This window comes from Neoarius graeffei, chromosome 8 (genome assembly GCF_027579695.1).
Source record: "Neoarius graeffei isolate fNeoGra1 chromosome 8, fNeoGra1.pri, whole genome shotgun sequence".
Lineage (NCBI taxonomy): Eukaryota > Metazoa > Chordata > Actinopteri > Siluriformes > Ariidae > Neoarius > Neoarius graeffei.
In genome coordinates, this window is record NC_083576.1 from 80,247,569 (window position 1) to 80,272,581 (window position 25,013).

The following is a 25,013-nucleotide window of genomic DNA, read 5'->3' on the forward strand; positions in this document are numbered from 1 at the left end:
TCTGGTTCTGGCTCTGACTGTAGCGGCTGGTCGCAGCCAATGACGCATTTGGTCGCGTTTTGCTAACGTAAACGCTGACGGAGGTACGCGATGACGTATGCGATCGTTGAAGGGCTATCCCAATACGTAAGGGTTGAATTTCAAGCCCTATCCCTTGTAGCTCAGTTTCAAGGGGAAGGGCCAAGGGGAAGGGGGAGGGGTAGGGGTAGAAATTAGAATTGGGATTGGGCCTTTGTCTCTACAAGATTTTCAAGATGGACTGTCTAAAAACTAGCCTTTCTAGCTAAATGAGGTTTTGATTGTTGGGCAATTATGTCTTTTATAATAAGCGTGGCTAGATGTTTTGACTTGAAAATAGACACACAAAATTTTTATTTTTTGCAGTGTAGACTCTGCTCACTTCCCTGTGTCTTTAGAGAAAGGCTTCATGGTCTTTTCACAAGGATACGAATTATATTTGGTTAACAATTTCCAGAAATCATTGTTGTTGGAATTGACTCGTTAATATGGAAGCTAAAGAAAGCATGCAGGAGAACTCGTCCTCCATTAGTTAAAGAGCCAAGCTTTGGACATCATTCGTCATCCACGTACTGTATGAAGGTGGTGTAGATGAAAAGCTTGCTTTCTTTTTCCCTCCTCGCCTCGGCGCAGAAGAAAGTCCAGACTCGAAGCGCACGAGAGTTCAGCAAAAAGAGCATCAGGGAGAGAGCGCAGCAGCTGAGCTTCCTCTTCTCTGGCACGGTGTCTCAGGTGATGGACAGAAGCACGCCGCTTTGCTCCAGTCTCACTTTGGAATGTTGTGGTACTGTACAGTCCTGCCTGCCCTGCTGCACCCCTAATTAAAGAATGAGATGGTACGCTCTTGGTCCTGCCCATCTCTGGTCAGACTGACGGAGCGTACGACTCTGCAGGGATGACTGACTGACTGACTCGCTCGCTGTGTGGGAGTCGTAACTCCAGCCTGATGAAGTTCTCGTTGTTGCATGCAGTTTGTCTTCATCTGAGTTTTACTTTATTGACTCACAAATGGTTTTAAATGTGGCAGCGATCCCTGGAGTCCAGTTTCAGCATGGTGTCTCCGTTTTCCAACACAACTAACACTGTGTTGATCTTCTCATGTGTCAGTTTTTCTTTCTCACTCTCCTGCTTTATCTGATTTTTTTTTTTTTTTTGCTTTCCCTTTCTTTTCATTTCTTTTGCTTTTTTTCATTTCATGTCCTTTTTGTAGTTTTATTTTCTCATCTCATCTCATTATCTCTAGCCGCTTTATCCTGTTCTACAGGGTTGCAGGCAAGCTGGAGCCTATCCCAGCTGACTACGGGCGAAAGGCGGGGTACACCCTGGACAAGTCGCCAGGTCATCACAGGGCTGACACATAGACACAGACAACCATTCACACTCACATTCACACCTACGCTCAATTTAGAGTCACCAGTTAACCTAACCTGCATGTCTTTGGACTGTGGGGGAAACCGGAGCACCCGGAGGAAACCCACACGGACACGGGGAGAACATGCAAACTCCACACAGAAAGGCCGTCGCCGGCCACGGGGCTTGAACCCGGACCTTCTTGCTGTGAGGCGACAGCGCTAACCACTACACCACCGTGCCACCTAGTTTTATTTTTCCCTTTCCAATTTTAAACTTATTTGACTTTTTTTTTTTTTTTTTAATTTCAATTTTTTACATTTACAGGTAGTCATTGACTTACGACTGCGTTTGGTTACGACTGACCGGTCGTAAACCGATCTGGTCGTAAGTCGGCCTATGTTAAATGAACGTAAGCATATTGTGATGTGTACTGATATTGTAATCATCTTAAAGTCTTATTTTATCAACATTTTCTTATTTCATTACCTTGGCTCATTATTTGGTTTAAGTCAAATACTGCATACTACACTGCGTACAGTACAATTCGTTTAATATGTGCAAAACAAAAAAATACGAAATACAGGTGTGAAAAATAGAAAACATTTTAGTTTGAAACATACCAAAATACAAATGTAAAACATAGCAAAATACAAAATTTAGTGACCGCTGGCATCACTGCTGCTCGGCTGTGGGTCGTCTACGTCATATCAGCTGTTGCAGCGCTCGGGCTGGCGGGAGGATTTGCTCGCTTCATAAACCAGGAGCTGGGGCGGAAACTGTATGACGGAGTGCGTGAGGGAGTGCGAGAGAGACTGCGCATGTGCCGGGAGCTGGGGCGGAAACTGTATGACGGAGTGCGCGAGGGAGTGCGAGAGAGACTGCGCATGTGCTTGGAGCTGGGGCGGAAACTGTTGTACGCGGCGAGAGGCGCTGCCGGGAGCTGGGGCGGAAACTGTCGTACGCTCAGCTAGCTCAGCTGGGAAACACTTGCCAGTCATAACCAGACGATCGTAAAGTCAATCGGTCGTAAGTTGCATAGGTCGTAAGTCGACGACTACCTGTATTTCACTTTATCTTCCTTTTTGTCGATTTGCTTTTCTTTTTCTTTTTGCTTGCTTTGTCTTTTTCTCATGTTTGTATTGTGTGCTCTTTATTGTGCTCTGAAATTCTTTTCCCTTCTGTTTTCTACCCTTGTTTTTTTCCCCCCCTTTTGGGTTTTTTATGTTTATCTTTATTTGCATTTTTCACTTGATCCTTTTTCTGTTTTTTTTTTATTTTTCTTCCTTTATTTTGCTTTTTCTTTACTCCTTTTTCGTTTTCTCCCCCTTTCTTTTTCCCTCTTTCTTCGTCCTGTCTTTCTTTTGTTCTATCCTTTTTTCTTCCTGTTTTCTTTTTTGTTCTCCCTCTGTCTTTATTTTTCCTTCTCCCCTTTTTCCATTCCTTCTCTGCTTTTTCTTCCTCCCCACTCTTGTTCTCGCCTTTTTCTTTTTCTTTCTTTCTCTCTCTCTCTCTCTCTCTCTCTCTCCATTATTTAATAGACGATTGAGCCCGCTCAGGCTTCTCCTCCAAAACCTCTTCCCTGTCCGTCTCTCCCTGAGCCCTCAGCTCTTTCCTGTCTGCCGTCTCCTCTTCCTGAAGCTCAGCCGAAGCAGGTAACATCATCCGCCTTTTCGTGTGTGTGTGTGTGTGTGTGTGTGTGTGTGTGAGAGAGAGAGAGTAACCCTGACAGTGTTTTGTGTTTCTCTGTGTGCATTTCTCTCCCTTTTGTGTTCAATAGTTGCCATTTTGCCTTTAGCTCATTTTCAGGTTAAATCTCCTGTGCAGCTGTTGCAGGCCTCTTTGTTGTGTAAGTGTGTCGGATGGAAGGCCAGAATCTCTTACGGGAGTAAATCTCTCCCTGAATTGGGTGTGGAAGAGATCAGTGTGCTGCTGACTTCCTCCCAGACCGCAGCCACTTAACACCTGTCAGCTCGTGTCCGTCCCTCACTGAGACGGAGCCCGCACCCCTCTGTGGTTTCTGTCCCTCACTGAGACGGAGCCCGCACCCCTCTGTGGTTTCTGTCCCTCACTGAGACGGAGCCCGCACCCCTCTGTGGTTTCTGTCCCTCACTAAGACGGAGCCTGCACCCCTCTGTGGTTTCTGTCCCTCACTGAGACGGAGCCCGCACCCCTCTGTGGTTTCTGTCCCTCACTGACACAGAGCCCGCACCCGTCTGTGGTTTCTGTCCCTCACTGAGACAGAGCCCGCACCCCTCTGTGGTTTCTGTCCCTCACTGAGACGGAGCCCGCACCCCTCTGTGGTTTCTGTCCCTCACTGAGACGGAGCCCGCACCCCTCTGTGGTTTCTGTCCCTCACTGAGACGGAGCCCGCACCCCTCTGTGGTTTCTGTCCCTCACTGAGACGGAGCCCGCACCCCTCTGTGGTTTCTGTCCCTCACTGACACGGAGCCCGCACCCCTCTGTGGTTTCTGTCCTTCACTGAGACAGAGCCCGCACCCCTCTGTGGTTTCTGTCCCTCACTGAGACGGAGCCCGCACCCCTCTGTGGTTTCTGTCCCTCACTGAGACGGAGCCCGCACCCCTCTGTGGTTTCTGTCCCTCACTGACACGGAGCCCGCACCCCTCTGTGGTTTCTGTCCCTCACTGACACGGAGCCCGCACCCCTCTGTGGTTTCTGTCCCTCACTGACACGGAGCCCGCACCCCTCTGTGGTTTCTGTCCCTCACTGAGACGGAGCCCGCACCCCTCTGTGGTTTCTGTCCCTCACTGAGACGGAGCCCGCACCCCTCTGTGGTTTCTGTCCCTCACTGAGACGGAGCCCGCACCCCTCTGTGGTTTCTGTCCCTCACTGAGACGGAGCCCGCACCCCTCTGTGGTTTCTGTCCCTCACTGACACGGAGCCCGCACCCCTCTGTGGTTTCTGTCCCTCACTGACACGGAGCCCGCACCCCTCTGTGGTTTCTGTCCCTCACTGAGACGGAGCCCGCACCCCTCTGTGGTTTCTGTCCTTCACTGACACCGAGCCCGCACCCCTCTGTGGTTTCTGTCCCTCACTGACACGGAGCCCGCACCCCTCTGTGGTTTCTGTCCCTCACTGACACGGAGCCCGCACCCCTCTGTGGTTTCTGTCCCTCACTGAGACAGAACCCGCACCCCTCTGTGGTTTCTGTCCCTCACTGACACGGAGCCCGCACCCCTCTGTGGTTTCTGTCCCTCACTGAGACGGAGCCCGCACCCCTCTGTGGTTTCTGTCCCTCACTGACACGGAGCCCGCACCCCTCTGTGGTTTCTGTCCCTCACTGACACGGAGCCCGCACCCCTCTGTGGTTTCTGTCCCTCACTGACACGGAGCCCGCACCCCTCTGTGGTTTCTGTCCCTCACTGAGACAGAACCCGCACCCCTCTGTGGTTTCTGTCCCTCACTGACACGGAGCCCGCACCCCTCTGTGGTTTCTGTCCTTCACTGACACGGAGCCCGCACCCCTCTGTGGTTTCTGTCCCTCACTGACACGGAGCCCGCACCCCTCTGTGGTTTCTGTCCCTCACTGACACGGAGCCCGCACCCCTCTGTGGTTTCTGTCCTTCACTGACACGGAGCCCGCACCCCTCTGTGGTTTCTGTCCCTCACTGACACGGAGCCCGCACCCCTCTGTGGTTTCTGTCCCTCACTGACACGGAGCCCGCACCCCTCTGTGGTTTCTGTCCCTCACTGAGACAGAACCCGCACCCCTCTGTGGTTTCTGTCCCTCACTGACACGGAGCCCGCACCCCTCTGTGGTTTCTGTCCCTCACTGAGACGGAGCCCACACCCCTCTGTGGTTTCTGTCCTTCACTGACACGGAGCCCGCACCCCTCTGTGGTTTCTGTCCCTCACTGAGACAGAACCCGCATCCCTCTGTGGTTTCTGTCCTTCACTGACACGGAGCCCGCACCCCTCTGTGGTTTCTGTCCCTCACTGAGACAGAACCCGCATCCCTCTGTGGTTTCTGTCCTTCACTGACACGGAGCCCGCACCCCTCTGTGGTTTCTGTCCCTCACTGAGACAGAACCCGCATCCCTCTGTGGTTTCTGTCCTTCACTGACACGGAGCCCGCACCCCTCTGTGGTTTCTGTCCCTCACTGAGACAGAACCCGCACCCCTCTGTGGTTTCTGTCCCTCACTGACACGGAGCCCGCACCCCTCTGTGGTTTCTGTCCCTCACTGAGACGGAGCCCACACCCCTCTGTGGTTTCTGTCCTTCACTGACACGGAGCCCGCACCCCTCTGTGGTTTCTGTCCCTCACTGAGACAGAACCCGCATCCCTCTGTGGTTTCTGTCCTTCACTGACACGGAGCCCGCACCCCTCTGTGGTTTCTGTCCCTCACTGAGACGGAGCCCACACCCCTCTGTGGTTTCTGTCCCTCACTGACACGGAGCCCGCACCCCTCTGTGGTTTCTGTCCCTCACTGAGACAGAACCCGCACCCCTCTGTGGTTTCTGTCCTTCACTGACACGGAGCCCGCACCCCTCTGTGGTTTCTGTCCCTCACTGACACGGAGCCCGCACCCCTCTGTGGTTTCTGTCCCTCACTGAGATGGAGCCCGCACCCCTCTGTGGTTTCTGTCCTTCACTGACACCGAGCCCGCACCCCTCTGTGGTTTCTGTCCTTCACTGACACCGAGCCTGCACCCCTCTGTGGTTTCTGTCCCTCACTGACACGGAGCCCGCACCCCTCTGTGGTTTCTGTCCCTCACTGAGAGAGAGCCCGCACCCCTCTGTGGTTTCTGTCCCTCACTGAGAGCCCGCACCCCTCTGTGGTTTCTGTCCCTCACTGAGACAGAGCCCGCACCCCTCTGTGGTTTCTGTCCCTCACTGAGACGGAGCCCGCACCCCTCTGTGGTTTCTGTCCCTCACTGAGAGAGAGCCCGCACCCCTATGTGGTTTCTGTCCCTCACTGAGACGGAGCCCGCACCCCTCTGTGGTTTCTGTCCCTCACTGAGACAGAGCCCGCACCCCTCTGTAGTTTCTGTCCCTCACTGAGACAGAGCCCGCACCCCTCTGTAGTTTCTGTCCCTCACTGAGACGGAGCCCGCACCCCTCTGTGGTTTGTCCCTCACTGACACCGAGCCCGCACCCCTCTGTGGTTTCTGTCCCTCACTGACACCGAGCCCGCACCCCTCTGTGGTTTCTGTCCTTCACTGACACCGAGCCCGCACCCCTCTGTGGTTTCTGTCCCTCACTGACACCGAGCCCGCACCCCTCTGTGGTTTCTGTCCCTCACTGACACCGAGCCCGCACCCCTCTGTGGTTTCTGTCCCTCACTGAGACGGAGCCCGCACCCCTCTGTGGTTTCTGTCCCTCACTTTGTTTTTGAAGCACTCTCTAATGGAGTCCAGTGGAAGGGAAGCGTGTGAATAAGCTAAATAAATGATGATTAACGCTCTGTTGCGTCAGCTGTCAGATGTGCTTTCTGTCGATTGTAGCGTGACGGACATTCTCAGCCTGAACAGATGACTCGCGATCACCGCGGGCAGAAAAGTCAGTCCGAAATCAAACGTGTACAATGCCTTGATCCTTCCAAACAGGTATGTTTTGGGCATGGTTTCTTGGAATTGCATTTTCCAAACTTGCCTTGCATGCAGAATGCGTGACGTTAAACAAATAACCAACATAAAGTACAGCTTCAGTGCACCTCGTCTGGAGATGCACAATCTGTCTGACTGCGGATTGGTGGAGTCCGAACTCTTTAGAGATGGTTTCGTGACCTTTGATGAGCATCAACAACGCTTTTTCTGAGGTCCTCAGAAATCTCCTTTGTTCGTGCCATGATACACTTCCACAAACATGTGTTGTGAAGATCAGACTTTGATAGATCCCTGTTCTTTAAATAAAACAGGGTGCCCACTCACACCTGATTGTCATCCCATTGATTGAAAACACCTGACTCTAATTTCACCTTCAAATTAACTGCTAATCCTAGAGGTTCACATACTTTTGCCACTCACAGATATGTAATATTGGATCATTTTCCTCAATAAATAAATGACCAAGTATAATATTTTTGTCTCATTTGTTTAACTGGGTTCTCTTTATCTACTTTTAGGACTTGTGTGAAAATCTGATGATGTTTAAGGTCATATTTATGCAGAAATATAGAAAATTCTAAAGGGTTCACAAACTTTCAAGCACCACTGTAGTTTAGACATGACGGCCTCCATCGTACTCTACTGGAAGGCCAGATAAACAGCAGACGAGATCAAGGCCGGCCCAGAATATCTTGGGTTACGAACATCAGGGAATGGCCTGGCGTGACTTGCACAGAGGCAGGACAAAAAGCAAAAACGCCATTCTTTCCGGTTTTGATCACATCCGACCTTCGACCAGAGAAAGGAACGTGAAGAAAGAGGCGTTCTTACAATCATATTTCTTTTTCTTGTATTTTTGGGGTCGTCGTTGTCTTGGTTTTTGGACTGTGCAACAGGAGATATCGGAAAGGAGACAAAACCTACAGTATATTCTTCTATCAGGGATGAGAGTTTTCCGCTTTTTGGCGGATTTCCGCTTTTTCTGAGTAAAAAAACAACCTTTTTATATTATTCCAAATCCATTGAGAATTTTTTTTTTTTTTAATTAATTTCGGGGGGTTGGGGTATGTTCCTTCATGTTGTTCAAACTTTATTAACTCCAACGATGTTTACACATTATTTGTAAGTCACCATCTTTAGTCTCGTTAAATCTCGTTGAATGTGATGTAAAATTCGTGTTCTCTACATTGTTATTGGTCAAAACATCGACGTCGAGACCATAATAGCCAATCAAAACAGTTTTTACAAAGACACCCGCAGCCGTTTTCTTTTATCAAAACTTACACATGTTCGTGAGCTGCATATCAAAAATGCGTTCCTCTAATCGGCGTGTTTTCTCAAGATGCCGAATACTATTGACAAGCGAGATGAAGCGAAGGTACGTGAAATTGATGCTGGTATAAAAAACAAGTTTAGGAAAGCGAGAGAGAGCAGAAGAGAGCCAGGTTAGAGCATGTAAAAACACAGGAGGAGCTGGCTAATGAAAGAAAAAGGGGGAAAAAAAGAGAGGACTGATGAGCTTTTGGCTTTGGCCAAGAAGCTGAAGAAGAGTTCTAGATGGTCTAATGAAAATTTGTTTCAAAAATAACTGGGAACTGTAAACAACTTAACTGTAAAAAGTGTGAATAGACATACGCTCTTCCTTTTGAAGAAAACATACAAGTGATGTGGATAATAAGATAAAGACAGTCCCCATAAAATATGCATTTGTTTGATTCAATATATTGAATATATGATGATTTGAATTATAGCTGACAGTGTTGATAACTAACTTTAAAGTTTAAATAAACATTGTGAAGAAATCATATACAGGTAATGTGGACATTAGGAAAAGGTCAGTCTTGATAAGATATATATATATATACGTACACACTAAGTAACTTTGGCAGCATGGTGGTGTAGTGGTTAGCGCTGTCGCCTCACAGCAAGAAGGTCCGGGTTCGAGCCCCGTGGCCGGCGAGGGCCTTTCTGTGCGGAGTTTGCATGTTCTCCCCGTGTCCGCGTGGGTTTCCTCCGGGTGCTCCGGTTTCCCCCACAGTCCAAAGACATGCAGGTTAGGTTAACTGGTGACTCTAAATTGACCGTAGGTGTGAATGTGAGTGTGAATGGTTGTCTGTGTCTATGTGTCAGCCCTGTGATGACCTGGCGACTTGTCCAGGGTGTACCCCGCCTTTCGCCCGTAGTCAGCTGGGATAGGCTCCAGCTTGCCTGCGACCCTGTAGAAGGATAAAGCGGCTAGAGATAATGAGACTAAGTAACTTTAAAAACGCACAATGGAATTCAACACATCACTTTAGATCCATGCATATATATATTTTTTTTTTAAAGATATTTTTTGGACTTTTTTTCACCTTTTATTGGATAGGACAGTGTAGAGATAGGACAGGAAATGAGTGGGAGAGAGAGACGGGGAGGGATCGGGAAATGACCTCGGGTCGGAATCGAACCCGGGTCCCCGGATTTATGTTATGGCGCCTTAGCCACCTGAGCCATGACGCCCCCGATCCATGCATATATTTGAAGTTTATGATATTGTATGTAATGCACACACATCCTGAAACATCGATAAAGGACATTTATTGTCAAACTCAAGAATTAATTCACAATAAAAAAAATTCAAAGTGACAGTTGGTCCATGTTCGGACCGTCATGCTGGAGATTCTGGGTCTGTGTCGTCCAGGGGTCTCAGCAGCAGTGACTGAGGGGGTCAGGAATCTGTCACGGAGGTGAGCTAGCCTGATGTGCTGATCCTGAACTGGCGTCGTGACTCGAGGCTGACCAGGGCGTGGACGATCCCTGGTGCTCCCTGTCTGTCTGTAACGCTGACTCAAACGGGAAATGGTTGAATGATGAACACCGAAGTGCCGGGCGACCTCTGTCTGTGTACTTCCGGCACGCAACATCCCGATGGCCTGTTCACGTTGATTTTGGCTTAGGCGTGGCATCTTCAATAATGACAATTTTCCCATCATTTCCCCCGGGTATTTATAGGCAAGATTGTGTGTGTACAGTGTATGCAAAATTTGTTTGAAAATTAAAGCCTGTCCATGTCATTGACTACCCGAGTCATATTGTACGTTATTGAGTACAACTCCCTTAAATTCTGATTTGAGCACAGATTTGGAACTTATTCGGGCGGAACGAAGTTATTTTTCCGTTGTGATATATTTCTTTTCTTCTTGAGATAAACTCAGCACGAATTCAGCAAGTTTTATCAATGTGCGTTTTTAAAGTTACTTAGTGTATAAATGTTTTTATTGAATTCAATATATTGAATATATGAAAATTTGAATTATTAATGGAACTGTAAATAACTGAATTTTAATGGACATTTTTTAGAAAAACAACTGATGTTGACAGTGAGTAATAGCCAGTCCCCATAAAATCTACATATTATTTTGAATTAATGCAATACACATATTGATTTTGATACATATTGTTCTATATAATAGTGTTTTTATTTCAATAAGTATGAAAGTAGGCATCAGGTGTTTTAATTAACTACAGCTCAGATTGCAGGAAATAGGGTGTGTAAGGTCTCATTTTGAAAAAAAATTTCACGGGGGGTGTCCCCCTGGACCCCCCCCCCCCCTTATTACTTGGGGCACCTTCGGTGCCCTCAGGACATTTTACAGATTTTCTGCTTTTTTCATCAGGACCCACTCTCATCCCTGTTCTAGCCATTTCTGTTTCTTTTAAAGGCGTCACGCAGTGGCGATAAAAGTCGCATTATTCTGCACCAGAGTGCTTTCGAGATTCGAAATAAAATGACCGTCGATTTTTCAAAAGCTTCCCGCGGTTGTAATCGGTCCTTATTTGGTCATGCCCATCACTTGAAATTTCCCGCGTTCGCAGCGCCCCCTCTCGGTCAATGGAACAGCTGCGTGACGTCATACCAGTAACCACTCGGTGCAGTTGCAATGACGGACACACCAGAAAATAGGAACGATGCTGAGGAAATTAGCTTTGATTTTACCGATACAGAAGAAGAAAATGGCCCACAAGTAGAGATTTTGACAGCTGAATGTCCTGGTGGTATCCAGCCTTACAGATTTGAACCTGAGCGCTCATCTTCAGAAGAAAATGAGGACAGTTCTGACGACGACAGAAACGAAGACGAGAATGAAGAAGACCGGCGACTTGAAGACCTGTTTTGGTTGGTTTCTCTGACTAAATCACTACTTGTGTGTCTTTTTAAAGACCATTTTCACTTGAATTAGAATGCTGTGTGATTAATCTATGATTATGTGTAATACTGATAGCTGTAGGGGGTGAAAGTAGAGCTAGAAAGATTGAATTCTAGCAACTTGACAGCTTGCGATCTCGCGAAATGCAGTGGGCCTTCTGATACAGTAGACCCCTCGATATTCCAGTTTTCATCATTTTCCTTTTATTGCGGTTGATTTTAACTTGATATTCAGTATGTTATAGGCTGGGAGTATTGAGCTTTGTATTGTATTGTTTAGTAAACGTACAATCGTCAGTAATAAGTGATAATTATTAGTTAAAGGCAGCTCTGTGGCATAAATCTTTCGATTAATCTTCGGTCATCCATTTGCTAAAATTATGTGCCACATATGTTATCAAGACAACACTTCATGTGACAAAGAAAGATATGACAAATACATAAATGTATGAAAATCATTATGTACAATTAATGATTGATACATAGAAACACTTAAAACGTGTTTTTAAAAAATATTTTTTTTTCTATCAATACCTAGCCATGACCTTGAAATCAGATCCATTGATAACAGTCACAAATAGTGTTCAGTGTTCGTTGTTACAGCCAAACACAATACACCGATTAGGCATTTTGTATCACAGAATATTAATACATCATTTCATAGTGTTTTGAGTGTTCAAAACTATCCACAAACTGAATAAATCCACAAAATCCGCAATGTAAACAGCTCTGGTAAACGCACGCTATAGAGAAAACATGGCGACAGGCCAGCATCACCCAAGGGAGGTTACTGGTATGAATGACGTCACACATAAGTTGACCTAGTTAACGGCTGGCTGCCTAAATTTGGCTGTGCGTGTCAACTTTAAATGCTTGTAGCGGGCGCATCGTGACACTGAGATCGCGGGAAACCGAGGGGCTTGAATAACCCACCAAACCCGACATTCTGACACATGATATAGCCTGATTGCTGAAATTACCGCACGACGCCTTTAAACAATTTTGTTGGGGTTTTGTTTTTGAGTCGAGTTTTTAATTTCGTCTTTGGGTGGTTCAGCAACACGTTCCGCCATTTTTTTTGTTTCGTTTTGTTTTTCTCTACTCGTGATGTCATATGAAGTTGTCCTCTTATGCATACTGTTCAATTAATAATAATAATAATAATAATAACTTTATTAATTCATCTTGAACTAAAAATATATGATGAATTTGCAACAAAACTCAACAAAGTTGTAAAAATACATCTCCAGAAAAAAAGAGAAAAATAAGAGTATAATAGATAATATAATAATATGGTTGGGCTGCACGGTGGTGTAGTGGTTAGCGCTGTCGCCTCACAGCAAGAAGGTCCGGGTTCGAGCCCCGTGGCCGGCGAGGGCCTTTCTGTGCGGAGTTTGCATGTTCTCCCCGTGTCCGCGTGGGTTTCCTCCGGGTGCTCCGGTTTCCCCCACAGTCCAAAGACATGCAGGTTAGGTTAACTGGTGACTCTAAATTGACCGTAGGTGTGAATGTGAGTGTGAATGGTTGTCTGTGTCTATGTGTCAGCCCTGTGATGACCTGGCGACTTGTCCAGGGTGTACCCCGCCTTTCGCCCGTAGTCAGCTGGGATAGGCTCCAGCTTGCCTGCGACCCTGTAGAACAGGATAAAGCGGCTAGAGATTGAGATTAGATAATATGGTTGAAGGTCTGGAGACCATTAAGGAGAACATTAGGGGTGGTGATAGGTTAAGGTTATTATTACAGAGAGAAACTTTTTATATATACAGTTTACAGGCTACAACATATCCAGGGCTAAATGAAGAAATTGATTTTAGTCCTTTTCTGTAATAGTCGAGTAGCCAATCAGAGCGCACGATTGCTCATATCCAGTGAATGTAGATATAGTTCACTCTGACATCACTCCCAGTGTTTTCCCGTTGACTACACACGCGTCGTCGAAATGGTGAACTGGTTCAAAATAAAAATTCTTGCGTATTTATTTTTGTGGCGTCCATATAAAGAACATTACATGGTGGTGTGACGGTATGAAGAAGTTTATCTTATGTTGAAAAATATCATTTGTTCTCTTTGGTCACTCGTGATATATTCACCACTCGAAAATAAACTTCATACCTTTGCACTACCATGTAATATCTTATATATAGGATACTGTATATGTGTTTTGTTTATATGAGAGAGGGAGGGAGATATTTAGAGTAAATTTATAGTTCTGTCCCGTGTCCACCCGGTTATTGTCAAAAGCCACCCAAGAGTGTAATTACACTTTATTATGATCTGTGTTGTGTTGAACTTTTCAAAATTAGCATCACGTTCTTGAACGTCCTTTTCCTGACATTTAAAGAAACCTTTATCAGCCTGGTTCTGTGCCTACTGAAATACGTGGAACATGTTAGATACCGTTTATCAGCCGACTCGTATATATCAGTCAAGCCCTAATTTTAAAGTGCATATCACGGGTAAATTCAGGAGCAAGATCACTGTACCGTAATTCTCTGATTTTATATTAAACTTTGGTCAAATATCTGTCACATTTTGCATTTTGCGCAATTTTTTTTTACCTTGCGCAATACCAGAAAAATTCAGTTGAAATCAAGGCATTTGAGGCGAATTGGTCCGCCTCTGAAAAAACTCGGCATTTGGATTTCCCGGGAAACATTGATTTTCGTGACGTCGCGTATGTGCGGGACGCCTCCTTCTGAATCCTACGCCAGCGCTGGTTTGTTTATGAGAAAACGACCTGGTGGTTTTCTGCACATTTCTTCAACGTTATCGCGCAATTATTAAAATGGTTAACAGATGTATCGTAGGACGGTGTAGCGACACCAATCTTGATGGGATTAGTACTCATCGTTTCCCAAAAGACCGGACAATGAGAGAGAAATGGGAGCGCTTGGTCTACACAGGCTGTGCACTGAAACCGTGCAAAGCTCGCGCAGCCTGTTGGCGCTTCCACAGGTGACGTCACGAATCTGGCTCCAGACGCGTTTTTATTTATTTATTTATTTATTTATTTTCTGCTGTAGACAGATGGCCTTGTGCAAAATTACCCGTCTGGATGAGTGTGTAAAGGGACATACTTTCATATATTAAAAAAAAAAACACGAAATTGGTCCAGAATATGCACTTTAATCTGCTTTGAATGTTTTGTTCTTTTTGGCATTTCTTGAAAATATAAAATTCACAAGTAACTCTTGAGTATCTTTGTGAGCTGACCTCTTCATGTCCACTGTTCCAAGGGAACGCACAATTCTGCCTCGCTCTCTGAGCTCCAGATGTTTTTACACACACGCGCCCCACTCTTATTCGGCGCATGCCTGATCGTTTAGGGAACTTTAGGACAGAGAAGGGTTTATTAACCCCCCCCGCCTGAACTGAGCTGGTTGTGGGAACAGTGTGCTGTGTTTGAAGTTGCCCCGTTATGACGTTGGAATGCTTTGTACAAGTCTGTGCATGTCTAACACACTTTTTTGCTCTTGTATCTTTTTGTATGGTTAATTTTTTTTCTCATGAATTTCACTTCCTGTCCACTGGTTTTCCTTCTTCGTTCCGTTTTGTTTCCTGTCCGTGATGGATTAGAGGACGGTGGGGAAGGTTTCCTCTGTGATTGGTCTTAAAGCTGCCACTCTGGCCATCCTTTATGAAACTGATCACAGACCCAACAACCCTTACACCCTCTCACTGGTAAGCAGGACAGCACTCGGGGCAAAACACAAGGTTTCTGTTTTTAGGCCTCCATCCCTGATTTTATTGTAACACGATATCCGTGATGGGTCATTTGATTTTCTCTTACAAAGGAAAGATCTATTGCTAATTTCTTGGAGCGGTGTCATGAGTTTCTTGTTTAACCGCAGTCGTGTTATCAGCCAGTGCTCATGAGATAAGATGTGGCTGCTACTGTACTTCCATGGATGTTGCTTTTCTCTCTTTTCTTTTTCTTTCCCTCTCCCCCAATGAAAGAGGGTTTTTTGACCTTGCTTTCTTTATCATCCACAGACCGAGGCCAGGAGATGCCAGGAGTCTGGTTCGGTAAATGTTTCTGAACTAACTGGCTGAATTTCATAACAGCTTTGTTTTAATCAGCATACAGATTAACCCTCGTGTGCCATAATCTGCTTTATATAACGTTTTTGGTCTCGAGGAGAATGTTTAGTTTACGCACTCACTCACTCTTTGAACTTTTCCACATTTTGTCGTGTTACAACCTGGAACTGAAATGAACTTGATTGGGACGGTGTGTCATAAGGACACAAAAACCCATAACCTTCAAATATTAGACAATATTCTATCCACATTCACTGGATATGAGCACTAATTGGCTGCTCGACTACTAGGATATCAGCTCATATACCGTGAGTACAGAAACTGTTAAATATATAAATCAAATGATAGAATTTCCTAAGGAAGTCCATCTTATTTTGGTTTCAGGTTGCAGCAATACAAAAATGGAAATGTTCTGGGGGGTGAATATTTATGCACAGTTGACTCACTGTGAAGGAAACCAAGTCGAGATGATTTTATGAAAATGCACCACCGTAGAGAAACTTACCAAGTTGTAACCGATCAAAACGTCCCGTCCCAAGGCGGCGAAAGCCTGGAAATCTTTCCGAAAGATGGTCATTACGCAAAATGGCGACAAATTGTAAATTGTTCTTGGACACCGTTTTATGAACGGGATAAAGAAAAACACAGCACTGAAATAAAACCAAGGTTCTAATAAAGATCTCATTTTATGATTTTATTTTATTTTTTTCTCCCCGAATAGTGTACAGATAAGGTTTTAAAAATGGCAAGAAAAACTAAGCTATTGACGTCCTTGGACTCAAAATCGCGTGACGTGAAACAGGTGAACGCAAATCCAAAATGGCAGCCGTTATTAATCAAATCCTCCTCGCTAAAACGCATCAGACACACTTTCATCAAATTAGACAGCTTGAAATCTTTTACAACCCCAGTTCCAAAAAAGTTGGGACGCTGTGTAAACTGTAAATAAAAACAGAATATGATAATTTTGTAAAACATGGAAACCGGATATTTCATTGAAAATTGTACAAAGACAACATATCAAATGTTGAAACTGAGAAATTTTATTGTGTTTTGAGAAATTTATTCTCATTTTGAATTTGATGTCAGCAACACGTTTTTTTTTTTTTAAAGTTGGGACAGGGGTGTGTTTACCACTGTGTTGCATCACCTCTACTTTTAACAACACTCTGTAAACGTTTGGGACCTGAGGAGACCAGTTGCTGTAGTTTTGAAAGAGAAATGTTGTCCCATTCTTGCCTGATGTACAATTTCAGTTGCTCAACTGTTCAGGTCTCCTTTGTCGTATTTTGCGCTTCGTAATGCACCAAATGTTTTAAATAGGAGACAGGTCTGGACTGCAGGCAGGCCAGTTTAGCACCTGGACTCTCTTACTACAGAGCCATGCAGTTTTAATAAGTGCAGAAAGCGGTTTTGGTGCATTGTCTTGCTGAAAGAAGGAAGGCCTTCCCTGAAAAAGATTTTGTCTGGATGGCAGCATGTTGCTCTGAAACGTGTTCATATCATTCAGCATTAATGACGCCTTCCCAGATGTACAAGCTACCCATGTCATGTGCACTAATGCCCCCTCATACCGTCACAGATGCTGGCTTTTGAACTGTGCACTGATGATAAGCTGGATGGTCCCTCTCCTCTTTAGCCTGGAGGACGTAGTGTCCATGATTTCTAAAAAGAATTTCTACTTTTGATTCGTCAGACCTCAGGACAGTTTTCCACTTCGCCTCAGTCCATTGTAAAAGAGCTCAGGCCCAGAGAAGGTGGCGGTGTTTCTGGATATCGTTTATATCTGGTTTTAACTTGCATTTGTGGATGCAGTAACGAACTGTTTTCACAGACGATGGTTTTCTGAAGTGCTCCAGAGCCGATACAGTGATTTCCACTACAGACACGTCTGCCTTTAATGCAGTGTCGACAGCCTGAGGGCCTGAAGATCACAGACATCCAGTGTCAGATTTCAGCCTTGTCTCTTGCATACAGAGATTTCTCCAGATTCTCTGAATCTTTTAATGATATTATGGACCATAGATGATGTGATCCTCAAGCTCTTTGCAATTTTACATTGAGGAACATTATTCTTAAATTGTTGCACTGTTTGCCCTCGCAGTCTTTCACAGAGCAGTGAACCCCGCCCCATATTTACTTCTGAGAGACTCCGCCTCTCTGGAATGCTCTTTTAATACCCAGTCATGTGACTGACCTGTTGCCAATTAACCAAATTAGTTTTTTATTTTCTTTTTTAAACATTACACAAATTTTCCAGTCTTTTGATGCCCTGTCCCAACTTTTTTGAAACGTTTTGCTGACATCAAATTCAAAACAGGCATAAATTTTTCAAAAAACCCAATAACATTTCTCAGTTTCAACATTTGATATGTTGTCTTTGTGCTATTTTCAATGAACTATAGGGTTTTCATGATTGATTTGCAAATTATCGCATTCTGTGTTTATTTACAGTTTAGACAGCATCCCAATTTTTTTGGAACTGGGGTTGTATATCTTTTTTTTTTTTCTTTATTGTAATCCAAATTTAAAAGAAATACAAATTTACCTGGCTGAGCAAGATGAAGGTTTCAGTGTTCCAGCGCACACAACTACCAAACAATGCGAATTCGATTGTAAATGTAATAATTTCTTGCCTCCTGAAGTCTTTTATCGCTCGGAAAAGAATGAAAGGATGGACTACTATCAGTTGAATTGTTTTTGCAGCCGTGCAGTAACGTACCATTTTGAGTTCTAGCTCAGACTTTGTAGTTCATGAATACAGCTAATACATACAAACGCGTGAGGTGTTCGTTTACCCGTTTCAAACCGCATGACCACAGCACTCCGATGGCGTCGAGGAAGTCTATAATGTGTGAAAAGTGAAGGTCGGGCGCCCCTGCTGGCTGGCTGCAGTATAATGTGTAGCTCCGCCCATCTCCATGTGCTGAAATGATGAGATGGCTTATGATCTGTTGCCACGACGTGGCGTCCGTCGTCCACAATTGAGTTAAATCGTATCTCCTCCGTCGATTCTCCACAGATTTCCGTTCCGATTGTATTGTTTTGTTTGAAAGAACTCATCATTCCACACACAAATTAGTCGTTTTGTCAAATATTTTGCTAACGAGTTAGCACGTAGGCCAAATTAACGAATTTTCCAGGCGTCTCACCTAGAATTTTTATTTTTTCCTCATTTCTCATCAGATTTCAGTTCAGATTAATGTTTTGGGTAGATCTTCCCTCAGGGAACAAAACTTGGTGGTTGGTTTGTTATCGCCAGATATAGAAACAGGTTCCGTCTGTCCAGTCACATTTTTGTTTCCGGGCTATGTCTTTATTACTGAAGATATCTTTATGAAATGTTGTATACATATCAAGCAACACGTAAACTGGTGCCTTTTGCTATTTTGGATTTAAAAAATATATATATTTTTACAGTTAAAAAAAATAAAATAAAATTTCGACGTAGTTTCTAAGAGCAGTGTTTGTTTCCAGAGCGCATATCCAAAACTATTCATGATATGGATTTGAAACTTGGTATACATGTTAACAAGGTGATGTAGATGTTCATTTTCATACGAAGAAATTTTAATTTTTCATGTTTCCATGGAGGGCGGCACGGTGGTGTAGTGGTTAGCGCTGTCGCCTCACAGCAAGAAGGTCCGGGTTCGAGCCCCGTGGCCGGCGAGGGCCTTTCTGTGTGGAGTTTGCATGTTCTCCCCGTGTCCGTGTGGGTTTCCTCCGGGTGCTCCGATTTCCCCCACAGTCCAAAGACATGCAGGTTAGGTTAACTGGTGACTCTAAATTGACCGTAGGTGTGAATGGTTGTCTGTGTCTATGTGTCAGCCCTGTGATGACCTGGCGACTTGTCCAGGGTGTACCCCGCCTTTCGTCCGTAGTCAGCTGGGATAGGCTCCAGCTTGCCTGCGACCCTGTAGAACAGGATAAAGCGGCTAGAGATGAGATGTTTCCATGGAAACAATTTCAGACTTAATCTCTCCGATTAGTCTGGGGGGGGGGTTGGTTTGGTTTCCAGAGCAGAACTTGAAAACTGAGCGGTATGGTCTTGAAAGTTGGTGTATGTGTTGAGGACGTAATGTATATGTGCCTTTTGATACTGAGAAATGTGAGATTTTAATTTTTAGCTCACATGGACCAAAGGTCCGGTGGGTTTATGCCATGGGCTGCTGAGGTCAGTGTGAAGAGGTCGGGTTGGTTTCCTGCAGCACAATTTGAAAAATGTGACAAATAATATCTTGAGCCTTGGTATACAGGGCGGGGGGTATAGATGACTGTCTTCTTGTTGATTTTTCCTCTTGTAAACAATTTGTTTATTTTCAGTTAAATCGTGTCCCCTTCCTCAGTTCTGAATGGATTTCAGTTCTGATTGTTTTATTTGAACGACCTTCTGTACAAAACTTGGCCGTCGTCATTTGTTTTTGCTAACAAATTAGTAATTAGGTCGACTTAACACATATATTTTCTTCTGACCTAGAATTGTATCTCCTCTCATTTATCAGGCGAATTCAGTTCTGATCGACGTTTTGGGTCGATCTTCCTTCGAGGAACAAAATTTAGGAAGTCCTTTTGTTGATTTTCCTGTTGGAAACAATTAGTCGTGGAGGTTGGTCCTCTGTCACATTTCAGCTCTGTTTAATGTTTTGGCCGTCATGATGGCAGGCCAGATGAGCTCCGACGTCCTTGATGTTCTGGTTGTCCAGGTCACTTTGTCATCGAAACTGTCTTTCCATCTACGGCAGGGCTTTTCAAAGTGTGGGAGAGTCAGCCCCCCCTCAGAGAGCAAATGAACAACAGCCCCCCCCCCCCCCCCCCCCTTACAATTTTTGTTGTTGCTATACTTAATGTTCCATTCGTATTTTAAAAAATGGTGGTTGTACACATTTTTTTTCTTTTACACATTTTAAACATCTGTGCTTTTTTAAAACATCTTGTTTTACACATTTTAAACATCTGTGCTTTTTAAAACCTCTTCTGTACACATTTTAAACATCAGTACTTTTTTAAAACCTCTTTTTTTACACATTTTAAACATCTGTGCTTTTTTTAAAACCTTTGACACATTTTAAACATCTGTGCTTTTTAAAACATCTTTTGACACATTTTAAACATCTGTGCTTTTTAAAACCTCTTCTGTACACATTTTAAACATCTGTGCTTTTTAAAACCTCTTCTGTACACATTTTAAACATCTGTGCTTTTTAAAACCTCTTCTGTACACATTTTAAACATCTGTGCTTTTAAAACCTCTTCTGTACACATTTTAAACATCTGTACTTTTTTCAAACCTCTTTTTTTACACATTTTAAACATGTGCTTTTTTAAAACCTCTTTTTTACACATTTTAAACATCTGTGCTTTTTTAAAACCTCTTTTTTACACATTTTAAACATCTGTGCTTTTTTAAGACATCTTGTTTTACACATTTTAAACATCTGTGCTTTTTAAAACCTCTTCTGTACACATTTTAAACGTGCTTTTTAAAACCTCTTCTGTACACATTTTAAACATCTGTGCTTTTTTCAAACCTCTTTTTTACACATTTTAAACATGTGCTTTTTAAAACCTCTTTTTTACACATCTGTGCTTTTTAAAACATCTTTTTTGACACATTTTAAACATCTGTGCTTTTAAAAAAAAAATTTTGTTTTACACATTTTAAACATCTCATAGCATCGTTAGCTAGCACCTCTTGGCAGACAACACACTGTGGCAGTGGAGCATCTTCAGATCCAGTCCATGAAAATCCAAACTTTAAATAATCGTGGTCATACTTCCTTCTTTTGTTGCTTGGCCCAGACTCTGTCTCCTCACTCACTGGAGCTTTAGGTACTAAAAATCCATCCATTTTGTCTCTGGTAAAGGCTAGCTGAAGTTCGCTAAATGTCCGCAATAGTAACTTATTCTGGTTTATTTTTCCTCACGTTGCGCCCCCCCCCAAGAACTCTGGCGCCCCCTAGGGGAGGCGCGCCCCACACTTTGAAAAGCCCTGATCTACGGTGTTTAATTCAAACAGTTTTCCCTCTGCTGATATCTGCACTTTATTTTACCCAAGAGATTTAGTTTTTAAAATGTTATTCGACTATATCGTAATTTGGGAATGAAGGAGGGGAAAGGGGCGGGGCCTACCAAATGAGCTGATGTGCCTGACTTTGCCTCTTGTCGCTCCTGCGTAGACTCTGGCTCCGAATTTGACAATGCGGTAGAGGAATTTTGGCTTTGTTTCTGTAGAACGGAAGGAAACGTTCTTCAGCGGTCTTTCTTAAAATCTCACCATTCATGGCATGAGTAGAGAATTCTACTGAAATTGTTCAAAATTCTCTGACTTTCTGGCCGATGTGGAAACACTGCCTGCTTCGTCACTAATGTCGTACTCCGTTTCATAAATAACCGCACTGCTATTACTGTGAGAATACGCATCATGTGCTCCTGTCTCAGAATCCGGTTCGGGTTTTGATCTCGCCCCTTCGTGTGTGTTAATGTTTTAGGTGAACCTGAGGAAGGAGTTTGCTCCTGGAATGGGCGGCAGTGACACCTGCCACTTCTGTAAGAAGCGTGTGTATGTGATGGAGCGACTAAGCGCAGAGGGCTACTTCTTCCACCGAGAGTGTTTCCGCTGTGACGTCTGCAGCGCCACCTTGAGGCTGGGAGGACACGTGTTTGACCAAGGTACAGTATAGTGCATGCATTCATGGCTTTTCAGGATAGTTAAACATACAGATTACCGGATATAACCATATACATCTCGAGTCATATTATATTCAATACAATTATACCACAGCGCTGTTGAATTCTGGTTGGTCAGAAGGTGTTTTGATTTTCTGTAACAGCAGTTCGGTTAATGCACTCGTTCTAATACGTTCGCGTTTTTATAGTAACAACTAAAGCTGCTTTGTGTGTGTGTAGAGCGTACGCTATACAAGTTTCTGTTTAATCGGTGACTCATTCCGTGAAAAGATGTTTTTAATGACGCGCTTAGCAGAGGTGGACAGTAACGAAGTACATTTACTTGAGTACTGTACTTAAAGTGCATTTCACAGGTCAATTCAGGAGCAAGATCAACGTAATGCTCATATTTTATATTAAACTTTGGTCAAATATCGGTCACATTTTGTGCAATTTTTTTTTTACCTTGCGCAATACCAGAAAAATTCGGTTGAAATCAAGCCATTTGAGGCGAATTGATCCACCTCTGAAAAAACTTGGCGTTTGGATTTCCTGGGAAACATTGATTTTCGTGACGTCGCGTATGTGCGGGACGCCTCCCTCTGAATCCTACGTCAGCACTGGTTTGTTTATGAGAAAACGACCTGGTGGTTTTCCGCAAATTTCTTCAACGTTATCGCGTAATTATTAAAATGGTTAACAGATGTATCGTAGGAGGGTGTAGCAACACCAATCTTGATGGGATTAGTACTCATCGTTTCCCAAAAGACCGGACAATGAGAGAGAAATGGGAGCGCTTGGTCTACACAGGCTGTGCACTGAAACCGTGCAAAGCTCGCGCAGCCTGCTGGCGCTTCCGCAGGTGATGTCACGAATCTGGCTCCAGACTCCCTTGGGATTTTTCCAGACGCGTTTTGTTCTTTTAATTTTTTGTTTCAGAACACTCCCTCTGAACTTAAGAGCATCTTAACTAGAAGGGTGTGTTCATTGTGATGCTCGCTCTACCATTTAACGATTATCTTTGTGTTACGATGCTTTTGGGAAACCCACCCCTGCCCATTTTCCTCTGACCTCTCATCAACAAGGCGTCGCCCACTCGCTCGATGTTTTTGTTTTTTGTTTTTCGCACCATTCTGTGTAAACTCCCGACACTGTCGCGTGTCAAAACCACGACAAAAGGAGATCAGCGTTTTCTGAAATACTCAAACCAGTCCATCTGGCTCAAACCAACACCCATGCCACAGTGAAAGAAAGTCACGATTTTTATCCCTCGCTGGCCGAAAGGCCCGAAGGGGGATTATGTCGTCGCGATGTCCATCCTGGGAAGAGTACTCGCCTTCTAAAATCAACTCATCTCACAATTTTTGGAGGAATTTCACAAAACTTTCAGACAGGATTCTGTGTTCTACTGCAGTTTTGTTCAAGTCAGTCACATTTTGCCAGCGTTATGGTCCTGATCGCGCATATACAGTTGCCCGCAGGGGATATTGTGCTTTCGGAGCACTCTTGTTCCCGTTCTCGTGTTTGAATGACGTGAAAATCATTAACTGGCGCTCTTGATTGGTATCTGCATGATTTTACGCATCGCGCTGCTGATTTGGAGAACTGCATAAAACAGCAGGTGTTCCTAATAAAATGGTCAGTCAGGGTATATGGTGGTGTTATTTAATGAAAAAAAAAATGCTGTAGTATAAAAGGAATAAAGCAATTCGAGACATGCCGTTATAGGAAAGTAATCAGTGTCAGCGTGGCAGCAGAAAGACAGCATTAGGAATCCCTGTCGAAGTGTGTTGTGCTTTACTGTAGGTTTTACTGGGTGTTAAAGGGCATATTCTGGACCTTTTATTTATTTTTATCTGAAAGTATGTCCCTTTACACACTCATCCAGAAGGGTCATTTTGCACAAGGCCATCTGTCTACAGCAGAAAAAAAATTAAAAGAACAAAACGCGTCTGGGGGCGGTACGGTGGTGTAGTGGTTAGCGCTGTCACCTCACAGCAAGAAGGTCCGGGTTCGAGCCCCGTGGCCAGCGAGGGCCTTTCTGTGTGGAGTTTGCATGTTCTCCCCGTGTCCGCGTGGGTTTCCTCCGGGTGCTCCGGTTTCCCCCACAGTCCAAAGACATGCAGGTTAGGTTAACTGGTGACTCTAAATTGAGCGTAGGTGTGAATGTGAGTGTGAATGGTTGTCTGTGTCTATGTGTCAGCCCTGTGATGACCTGGCGACTTGTCCAGGGTGTACCCCGCCTTTCGCCCGTAGTCAGCTGGGATAGGCTCCAGCTTGCCTGCGACCCTGTAGAACAGGATAAAGCGGCTAGAGATGATATGAGATGAAAACGCGTCTGGAAAAATCCCAAGGGAGTCTGGAGCCAGATTCGTGACGTCACCTGCGGAAGCGCGAACTTTGCACGGTTTCAGTGCACAGCCTGTGTAGACCAAGCGCTCCCATTTCTCTCTTTGTCCGGTCTTTTGGGAAACGATGAGTACTAATCCCATCAAGATTGGTGTTGCTACACCCTCCTATGATACATCTGTTAACCATTTTAATAATTACGCGATAACGTTGAAGAAATGTGCAGAAAACCACCAGGTCGTTTTCTCATAAACAAACCAGCGCTGACGTAGGATTCAGAAGGAGGCATCCTGCACATGCGCGACGTCACGAAAATCAATCAGTGCGTTTACATGCACATCCAAATTGAGCTACTGTCGGTAATCGAGCTAAGGGTCCCAGCAGGGGTGCCAGAGAAATCCAATCCTACACGCACACAAGGAAATCGAGCTATTGTGTGAGGTACATTGTGCTAGCCTGGCTAACGCGACTTCAAAGCTCTACAAGCTATTGGTCTGGCCAAGATATTAAGCCCAACCGTTTCCCAGAGCCCGTGGTTGACCCGCCTCCCTGAAATGCCTCAGTTTGCTACTGGTCGAAGCCAGAAAAGGCTGTGACGAAGCTTAAACCAATCACATCACTCTTTCCTCTGACGTATGTGACGCGACGGGGCTAACTGGTAGATTAAACTCTTACCGAAGCCGGTCGGGAGCAAGGCGAAAACGTCCTTCCTTTCAATAAATACCTCCAGGGCTGCTCTTTGCTCCGTTTTCAATGAGAACTTCCCGTTGAATGCTTTCAATACAGCATCTATGCGTAATAGATGCGGAAGCGTGAATGAAGCGCTTCCGGCATA

The 25,013-nt window shown here is 44.6% G+C and overlaps 1 protein-coding gene across 6 annotated transcripts in view; it reads left to right on the forward strand.

Moving 5' to 3' along the window:
• Positions 1 to 25,013, forward strand: part of mical2b (microtubule associated monooxygenase, calponin and LIM domain containing 2b) — a 235,187-nt gene that overhangs the window by 135,699 nt on the left and 74,475 nt on the right. For 5 of the 6 annotated variants that reach the window (XM_060928310.1, XM_060928312.1, XM_060928311.1 and 2 more), the window contains exon 17: positions 21,652 to 21,832. In XM_060928310.1, the coding sequence (XP_060784293.1) occupies positions 21,652 to 21,832 (181 nt within the window). Of the gene's footprint in view, positions 1 to 651; positions 751 to 2,909; positions 3,024 to 6,834; positions 6,937 to 14,698; positions 14,804 to 15,115; positions 15,149 to 21,651; positions 21,833 to 25,013 lie in introns of all 6 variants that reach the window. The other variant, XM_060928315.1, reaches the window with a different exon arrangement.